This window comes from Labeo rohita, chromosome 17 (assembly GCF_022985175.1).
Source record: "Labeo rohita strain BAU-BD-2019 chromosome 17, IGBB_LRoh.1.0, whole genome shotgun sequence".
In the NCBI taxonomy this organism is placed as follows: Eukaryota; Metazoa; Chordata; class Actinopteri; order Cypriniformes; family Cyprinidae; genus Labeo; species Labeo rohita.
The window spans coordinates 26,776,878-26,787,019 of record NC_066885.1 but is presented as its reverse complement, the minus strand read 5'-3'; the positions used below and the strand labels follow the sequence as shown (position 1 = coordinate 26,787,019).

The 10,142-nt window shown below is 36.7% G+C and overlaps 1 protein-coding gene across 1 annotated transcript; it reads left to right on the top strand.

The window, feature by feature from the left end:
* The first annotated feature begins 2,328 nt into the window (after positions 1-2,328).
* Positions 2,329-9,391, top strand: LOC127179859 (calpain-1 catalytic subunit-like). The gene is made up of 13 exons (XM_051133630.1): positions 2,329-2,351; positions 2,490-2,741; positions 2,828-2,906; positions 3,038-3,180; positions 3,310-3,443; positions 3,655-3,829; positions 5,315-5,386; positions 5,612-5,697; positions 5,858-5,929; positions 6,026-6,186; positions 8,269-8,435; positions 8,762-8,967; positions 9,207-9,391. Exons 2-13 carry the CDS (start codon positions 2,514-2,516, stop codon positions 9,244-9,246), a joined length of 1,563 nt encoding a protein of 520 aa, XP_050989587.1. The 5' UTR covers positions 2,329-2,351; positions 2,490-2,513; the 3' UTR covers positions 9,247-9,391.
* Positions 9,392-10,142: the final 751 nt, after the last annotated feature.

The window sequence follows — 10,142 nt, the reverse complement described above, 5'->3', positions numbered from 1 at the left end:
ATGGCCACCGTCCTGCTGTCTGTATTAACCAGAACATTTGGGGGTCTGAGCATTGGGCACATCAGCCCAGCATTCGGTTCATCCCACAGCGCCAGTTCTGTTTACCAAAAGTGGCTCAGTAGGGTTCTTGCACTCCATTGTTGGCTCCAGACCAGAGAGCTGGGCTTTGTACCCATTTAAAGTCTGAGAATAGGTTGAGATTGTTTTGGCCCCAAAGCCTCTAGTCATTCACTTTACCAGATAAAACTGCCTTGCTGTGAGTGCCAGATAATTTACTCACCCCCTTGTCATTCAAGATGTTCATGTCTTTCTTTAGTCGTAAAGAAATTTTTTGAGGAAAACATTTCAGGATTTCTCTCCATATAGTGGACTTCTATGGTGCCCCCGAGTTTAAACTTCCAAAATGCAGTTTAAACGCAGCTTCAAAGGGCTCTAAACGATCCCAGCTAAGGAAGAAGGGTCTAATCTAGTGAAACGAGATTTACATCTACATTTTACATTTAGTAAAAAATTGACAATTTATATAATTTTATGCTTGTCTTGTCTAGCTCTGCATAAAAACATGTATTCCATCTCATTTTCTCCTCCAACTTCAAAATCGTTTTATATTGCTGCAGAAGTACAGACCCAATATTTACAAAGTGAACATGCTTTGTAAACAAGTGAAGAAAATAAAAAAAAAGGTAAAACAGCGATGTAGGAAGATTTTTCCAACCTACCGTAATTGTCATGAGCCGGAATACACAGAGTTCACGCTGAGCTAGACAAGACGAGCATTTGAGGTTAAAAAGTATGGTAGACCGGGTACAGTTGGTACACTTTTTGCTTATTATGTTGCCACACCAAAACTAGGGACTACAAAGAAGTGATTTTTCATATGACATTTCCTTTACTTGTCTACCAAAATATTAATACGTATTAACATCCATAAGTAGGTCATATTTGCCACAATTAGCTCATAAACACAAGAAGCTTTTTTGTTCCAACTGTATCCATGTCGAAAACAGTTGGAACAGTACCCGAGTACAGTTGAGACACTCATAATGCTGTAAAGCTGCCTAACCAATTCACTGCAATATTGAATATTCACTGAATATTCAGCAGTTTTTATTTTCCTTCAGTATTTTATTTGTTTAGTTAAAAGTAGTTCATTTGTAAAACAGTGTACAGTAATGGCAAACAGCTTTATAATATTAAATTTCAGTTCATCATTTTAATAGTAACAGTTGAAAAGTTGAGTAACAATAAAAAAACACTCAACAATTGCAAACAGCAATAATAAAGCAGATCAAATGCAAACAATAACCTAATAAACATAGTAAATAAAACATAACAACAATAGCCTAATAAACCATAATGACAAAATAAAGGTCATTCTCAAAACAAAGAAATATTGTCTGAATGTGACTATTAGCTTGTGATCTTACATTGTGCATGTGCCGCAATAGGATTCTAGTGTGTCTACAATTGATACATTGTCTCAACTGTACCCCGCTGACCACCTCGAACATTTATCTAGATTTTACAGTGATCTTGTATGACACAAAGTCATGCAATATGTCAGTTTTTAGAGCACAGATTAAGGTTTACGAAAATGTAAGTTAACTTTAACAGTCATGTAAAGATGAGAAGCTATTCACTGTGGAAGTGACGTGGTGAAATGAAAAAATTGATCTTAGAAAAAAACTTTCGCCTATATCTTTGGACTGGAGATCTGCATGTACTTCCAATTTCCTCCGATCAAAGAGGGTGCTAATACGCATGTGCAAATCAAATTTCACAGATCAGACGTGTTGCGCACTTCAGTTATTTAACGTGTTTCCCCTGTTCCAACTGCACCCGGTCTACCCTATATAAATGGGTTCAAACTCAGGAATACCATAGAAGTCCACTATATGGAGAGAAATTGAACACTATATGGAGAGAAAGTGAACTTCTCCTTTAAGGCCATAAAAGACCCGAAGGTTGAGTGCTTTGCGCTAATGTTTTAATTTTAAAAGAAGCATGTGGTACCTACGCAGAATTTGTAACAGCTCACATTCTATTATAATCATGATGCTTTTGGGTAAAATGTTAGTTGTTTTCTATGAGATCGGGTTTGGAATGTTGTAATTCTGGACCATGACATCACATAATGTAGGTGTGAGGCATTTGAAGGATCTTAAGACAATGATATGCTTAACCTTGTCATGTCACCTGAATGGCAGAAAAACAGTGTCTACACAAAGTAAGGGGCGGGATATTTGGCAAAAGTAAAAAAAGATTTTTTCACTGGTGTCAAGTACAAAACCAGACACAGGGAAGGAAAAGCAGTTATTTCTGCAACTTCCTGATCATCCAGATCCTTGCAGGTGTGCTATATTTCTTACTTTTATACTTTTCATTTATTAATTTAAATGACTTTAATCCATTTGCATGGATATATTTTTTCATGGATAATTTTGTTTTACTTTACTAATACTTGAATGTTTGTATTTGTTTGTCTTCAGACAACAGACCTTTCGGAGTGAACAATGCCTCCTCCTCATAAGCACCATGACATGAAAACTGAGCATGATGAGGGTTCTCCTACTAATCCTGTTAGGTTCCTGGGTCAAGACTATCAGAAACTTCTCCAGAAATCTCTCAGAAGTAATAAGCTGTACACAGATGAGTTGTTCCCTCCAGACAGCAGCTCTATTGGGACTCTGAATAAAGAAGCTGACCTGGACTATAATAACATCATATGGAAGAGACCAGCAGTATGTAAACAATAATAATTATATTTCTTCTTTGTATCCATGTTTTAAGGTGTTGAAAGAACACTTTGATCATTCTGTCTGAACAGGAATTAGTGTCACCTGGTAAACCTTTCTTCACTGTTGATGGAATGTCTAGGTTTGATTACGAACAAGGGTCAAAATTAGGTAGGTCTGGGTTTATTTGAATAAAGTTTGACGTAGTTGTTCTCATGCATAGATAATCATATACAGTAGATTTGTCATTGCTTGTTTCCTATACTGCATTTTTATGTCCTCAAGTCTATGTTTGTGTTTAGGAAACTGCTGGTTTTTGGCTTCAATTGGAGCTTTGACCTCGAAAGATGAGGAGACATCATTTATGACTAAGGATATGATAAACCAAGTCATTCCAGCTGGTCAGTCATTCAGCAATGCTTATGCAGGGATATTTCACTTCAGGGTGCGTTTAATACCTATTTGATATTGAATGTTTATGACTAGGAATTAATTTGATTATTAGGTAAACAGAATTCCTTTCTTTAACCCTTACCCTTTTTAAAAATATTTCTGTGTGCAATTTATCTTACAGTTCTGGCGATTTGGGAAATGGATTGACGTTGTCATTGATGATCTGCTTCCAACTATTGATGACAAGCTCATTTTTGTGGGTTCAAAAACATCTAATGAGTTTTGGCCTGCCTTACTAGAGAAAGCTTATGCAAAGTAGGTGACAGTAGATGCTGTGAATGAATGAATTTACTTATTGTTTCTTGTCTCAACAATACTGATGTGGATTCGTCCATGTTGTAGTGAGATGGAACACTACAAAATCTATAAACAGTGACAAGGCACATTATATATTTTCACTACATTACATCATGTCTGTGACATTGTTGTATTTACACTGCACCATAAAATTGCTCTGGCTTTGCAGAGTGTGTGGATCTTATGCAGACCTAGATGGTGGATTCATGTCCGAGGCCCTGATGGACTTCACTGGTGGGGTGCACATGGAGTTTGTGTTGAATGAAGCTCCTGCTTACTTATGGGACATTATGAATCGTGCAGCCAAGTCACAAACCCTTATGGGCTGCGCTTCTTATGACGGGGTAAGACCTCACATAGACCTCACATTCAATGCCTCGTTGACAAATATCGTTGGCTTAAACTATTAATATAGAAATATATGTACTGACCCTTGTGTCATTCCAAAACCCACAAGACTTCCATTCATCTTCAAACACAAATGAAAATATTTTATTTTTGTCTACTGATTGAAAGCCCACGCAACCAACTTTTTTTATGCTTTAAAAGACACAAAAAACATTGTTCAAAACAAAATTACTTAATTTGAATTGAGCAGTTTAATATAAGTCTTCTGAAGAGACACAATCACTTTATATGATTTAATTTATTCACATACACTGACCAATATTATAAACACAACACTTTTGTTTTTGCCCCCATTTTTCATGAGCTGAACTCAAAGATCTTTACAGCATTAACATACTGCAACATGAGGTGATGGTCATGGATGAATGGCACAACAATGGGTCTCAGGATCTCGTCACGGTTTCTCTGTGCATTCAAAATGCCATCAATAAAACGCACCTGTGTTCGTTGTCCATAACATACGTCTGCCCATACCATAACCCCACCGCCACCATGGGCCACTCGATCCACAACGTTAACATCAGCAAACCGCTCACCCACACGACGCCATACATGCTGTCTGCCATCTGCCCTGTACAGTGAAGAGAACACCTCTCCAAAGTGCAGACGCCATCAAATGTGAGCATTTGCCCACTCAAGTCGGTTACGATGACGAACTGCAGTCAGGTCGAGACCCTGATTAGGACAACAAGCATGCAGCTGAGCTTCCCTGAGACAGTTTCTGACAGTTTGTGCAGAAATTCTTTGGTTATGCAAACCGATTGTTGCAGCAGATGTCTGGGTGGCTGGTCTCAGATGATCTTGGAGGTGAAGATGCTGGATGTGGAGGTCCTGGGCTGGTGTGGTTACACGTGGTCTGCGGTTGTGAGGCCGATTGGATGTACTGCCAAATTCTCTGAAACGCCTTTGGAGACGGCTTATGGTAGAGAAATGAACATTCAATTCACGGGCAACAGCTCTGGTGGATATTCCTGCAGTCAGTATGCCAATTGCATGCTCCCTCAAAACTTGCAACATCTCTGACATTTGGCTGTGTGATAAAACTGCACATTTTAGAGTGGCCTTTTATTGTGGCCAGCCTAAGGCACACCTGTGCAATAATCATGCTGTCTAATCAGCATCTTGATATGCCACACCTGTGAGGTGGATGGATTATCTCGGCAAAGGAGAAGTGCTCACTAACACAGATTTAGACAGATTTGTGAACAATATTTGAGAGAAATAGGCCTTTTGTGTACATAGAAAAAGTCTTAGATCTTTGAGTTCAGCTCATGAAAAATGGGGGCAAAAATAAAAGTGTTGTGTTTATAATTGTGGTCAGTGTACAAACATTGATCTGTTGTGTACTGATATAATGTTAACATTATAAACATTATTGATGTGTGTATTCATGTTTGTTTTTGAATACATATGTAAAACAGGAAACACGTGAAGATTTGTCATCCAATGGCATAGTTGGGGGTCATGCATACACTGTGACAGGTGTTTCTACGGTAAGACCATAAAGTCTTATTACTAGAAAGAAACCAAATACCTTAAAGTGCAGTGAGAAATATTCATTTCAGACTTCTGTTTAAGCACTGTGCTTTCTTTATGCATTTCCCTTTATAATTGCATTAGTCACAAATGCAGTGGTTAGTGCAAAGTGGCGCTCTCTGTGGCAGACATGTTTGCTCAATTCAGTGTTTTTGTGTGACACATGCATGTGACTTGCACAGGTGATGAGTGAAGGAAATCCAGTTCATCTGGTGAGAGTGTTAAACCCATGGGGAAATACAGAGTGGAATGGAAAGTGGAGTGATATGTAAGTCTGCTTTTATGTACTCAGTAACAGTCTCACAAGTTCTTCATTGCCATTGCATTGATCTCTATATTATACATCTTAAAAAAATCATATAGTCACTTTTGTCTTACCACTTTACATCAAATTTATTGTGTGTATAATGTATATATATTTTTTTCAGATCTTCTTTGTGGGACACAGTGAGTAAGGAGGACCTCAAGTGCCGTGAAAATGATGAAAATGGGGAGTTCTGGTCAGCATTAATGTTGTAATATATGACTTCCTATATACAAAGTATGAATCACATTTTGGAATCACATTTACTTAGGAACATGTATGTATACTGCAGGATGTCATTCGAAGATTTTTCCAGAAACTTTGAAAGCCTGGATATCTGCTGTCTCTGTCCTGATTTTCTGGACAGATCCTCAGGATGCCACTGGAAATCACAACGCAATTTTGGCAAATGGGTTGCTGGGACTACAGCTGGTGGTTCTATGGACAATAAGGGTACATGTGTTTTTTTTTTTAATTCATATATATAGAATTCTATATGTTATAAACAAAGTAATGACACTCTTAATAAAAATAATGAGAAAATATATGAAGTCCGATATTATTAAATAATATAAGAACTTTCCCCACTTTATGGACCTACATATGTAAAGTTGTTTTCATCTCTGTCCTTCTGACCTCCAAAAAGGCCCTCTTACTCAGCATACAGTTTTATGCAAAAGTTTGGGAACCCCTTGCAGAATCTGTGAAAGTATTAATAATTTTAAATGGGTCAAGTTGATATGATTCTTTAGGGTCCTAATGAAAAGTCTATAACATGCTTTGGTTAAAATTTCCGCCCCTCTCTTCTCTTTGTGGAGTGACGAGCATGTTTACTTTAGCCACATTTAGCCGTGTTTAGCCGCTTAACTTGCTAACTAGCACGTTATTAGGAAAGGCAATTGTAGAGATTCATACAAAAACTCTTATACTCACTTCTTCTGTAAGTGAAGCTGGATCACGAATGATTTGCGCAAACATAGACGGATATATGTAAACAAACAAACGTAATCCACTGCATCTTCAGCGGCTTTAGATGTCGGGAGTAAATGATGACCACTATGTTCCTTATTACATCCAGCAACACAACACCTCAATCGCTCAATCTGAGATATTCTTGTCTAACTTACATCCCTGCTCCGGCATCAAAACAATGGAGGTCGAACTGTTACATCTGATTTAGGGTGTAGATCGTGGGATAGTTGCCACACCGACAGGTATCTGAGAATGGCTCGATTTGAAAAAGGGGATATTATTTTTACAGATTAATTAAAAAAACACTGCATGGATTTTTATCATCATAGGGTAGACGTGTATGCCAACACACATTAATGTTCAGACAGCATGTAAAAGTGATCTACGCATCCGATGACCCCTTAAGAGAGATCAAACGAAATGCATGTTATTTTTTATTTAGTACTGTCCTGAGTTATATTTTACATAAAAGATGTTTCACGATGCATTAAGAACCAGTAGTGTGAAAACTTTTTGAAGATCAAGGTAAATTGTACTTAATTTTTTTTTCCGTGAAACATGCAAGTATCTTCTGTTGCTTCTGAAAGGCAGTACTAAATGGAAAAAAATGATACTCAATTGTCTTTAGTGTTTTAATTATGGATATTTTTCTTACAAAACAAATCGATTCACTGCAGGAGGCCTTTATTTACCCCCCGAGCCATGTGGGGCACTTTTATTATGGATGGATGCACTTTATTGGACTTGTTTTGGACTGATGAAGAGAATTACTCATCTATGCCATTCTGAAGTTTGGGAGTACAAGGATAATTTTTAATATAACTCTGATTTCATTTGTCTGAAAGAAGGAAGTCATATACACCTAGGATGCCTGGAGGGTACATAATACGCTACAGTAGTGTTGGGTCCTATCGTCAGCCTGCCCGATCACTGACACATGATATTGTTATGCTAATTTACTGAATTATTTACATATTTAGTTTCATTGCCCCAGCTCCAACATAAGGCTAAAAGCAGCCTAAAATTAACATGATCAAATCAGCTGATCAGCCTAGCCTATTCTAGTGCAAGTTTATGCATTTTAAAAACACTTGCATTATAAGTGATGTTATCTACACTGTATGATGAATAAATCTCTTACCACACACTGCTAATGTCTGCGATGTGTTACGGCTCCAACACGTCCACCGTATATTCTAATGGGCCGCGTTGTGACATCATAACATCTGGAAAACAAATGCTGTTGTCCAAAGGAGCTGTTTGTTGTAGTTCTTGAAAAGGGATTTTTTAAAAACAAAATATCTTCCTTTGAAATGGACTTGAGATTTGCAACTTTGTAGATCTTTTTTATGCCCAAACATACACACCACACTGACTACAATTCAAAAAGTGAAACAGCACAATAGGACCCCTTTAAGAACCAAGGGTTACCAAACTTTTGCAAGGGCTTATTTGAATAATTTCAGCTATTTTGTGGACTATATGTAAACATCTTACAAAGAATGCAGATTTGTTTCATACAAAGCACCTCAAAACAAGTCTAACTCTTTTGCTGTGCTGCAGACACTTTCTGGAAAAATCCTCAGTTTCGGGTGAAGATTGAAGAGCTTAGTAAGGACTGTACTCATGAGGAGGGTGCTGAAAACATATTGGTGTCCCTCATGCAGAACCATGAGAAGAGAAACAGAAGTAGCCAAAAAAACTTCATGATTGGTTTCTATGTTTTTAAGGTCAGTATTGACAGATGTAGTTCTTCAGTTTAAGGACCGTTGTAACACTTTTTATGTTTATTGTTTTAGATATTCTTGTCATTTGTCTTCTACAAATTAATTTAGAAAACTGCAACGTATTCCTAAAATGTATCAGTCAACGAGAAGCAAAAGGAGAAACTATACTTTTATAGAGTTATTTTTAGAAACTGGACAAAACAAATATAGTTTTTATAACTATTTTATTAAACTCTTTTGTACTTTTATAGATACCATCATAATTAAATATGATCTCCAATATCTGACTATAACTAGTAAAATATTAATAGTACAGTGTTGACCTTTAGGTGAAAGGCGAGAATGGGAAGTTCTCAGCTGAGTTCTTCAATGACAAAATGCCTGTGGAAATGAAATCTTTCCAAAATTTAAGAGAAGTGATGGGATTCTTCTGGCTGGAGCCAGGGGAGTATCTGATTGTACCGTGCACAGAAAATCCTGGTGAAACTGCCTCCTTCGTCCTGTCTATTTTCTCAAAGCATGAGACACACTTTGAGTAAGTTGTGGTGCTGTCAAGATTGTTGTTAAGTTCACTCTTGTCATTAAACTTAGTTCGACAGCTCTGTGGATAGTCAAAGTTCATCACTTGATCCTCACTCACAAGCTCAGCATGCTTATTTTTGTGTATATCATCCACATAAATACATACATACATGAATGTACAGTATTCAGTAATTCATATTCTGATGTTTGTCTGTTAGCTACTATCATCTTAAGTTCTTTTCTTTTCATCAGATACACTGAAGAGGATGAGGACAATGAAGATGATCCCTGATGTAAGTGAAGCCTGTCACACAAATGGCTTTTTGGAGAAATAAGTCAACTTGTGCCTTTTATTTTAGCACTTTTTCTTTGTTCTTTAATGCTCAGTTCAGAATGGGTATTTAGTTTTATTCTGCTATTCTTTTTCCTCCAAAGAAATCAGTTATTATTATATCTGTTTGTGAAAACTGTTGACAGCTTTTGAACCAAATCTAATGTATTCTAAGTCCTCAGACATATTTTCCACATAAATGATGATTTGTTATTTAGTGTACTATTACTTTCTAATAAATATATTAATTTTATGTCATTTTATTTGTTTGTATTCATCTAGTCTAACATTTCTAACATAGCAACATATAATCTCATCATCTTTGACAGAAGGAAACACAATGCATTAAGAGCAGAGGGGTGAAAACACATCATGCCTATATTCACTTGCCCCCTTTATTTATTTTTATTTTTTTTGTGGAGTTTGGATCTTAAACAACAAAGAATATTTTTATATTTGAAAATTACAGTAAATTCTGTGATTGTAGGTAAATATTAGCAGGCTACAAATTTGTCACCTTTTGGTAGAATTCTCTGTTTTAATACAAAACATTTATGTGATTTGTGCATAACTGACTTTTTTTTTCTTATGCAGGAGTGTACATCTAAAGTTCTATAAAAGATTAATTTATCAACACAAGTTAAAGTACTTTTAGCTTTTAGCATGTGGCACAATTCCAGGGAGATGCTGCAGCACCCCCCTGGTGTGAAACCCAGGATTTAATATGTCTGTACCCAAATTAATAATTAACAACCATTTCTACAGCCATTGCAAAAAGTCAGCAGAGAAAGATTGAGAGAGTCTGTTAACCTCAGCAGCAACTAATCTCACATTCTTGCATCAGTAGCACTTATTTT

Excerpts from the sequence above, each read along its gene's own strand:
- LOC127179859 (XM_051133630.1), top strand. The coding sequence starts at position 2,514 with ATGCCTCCTCCTCATAAGCACCATGACATGAAAACTGAGCATGATGAG. Across the intron at positions 2,907-3,037 it reads CGAACAAGGGTCAAAATTAG|GAAACTGCTGGTTTTTGGCT; the intron begins GTAGGTCTGGGT and ends GTTTGTGTTTAG. Across the intron at positions 5,387-5,611 it reads CTGTGACAGGTGTTTCTACG|GTGATGAGTGAAGGAAATCC; the intron begins GTAAGACCATAA and ends TGACTTGCACAG.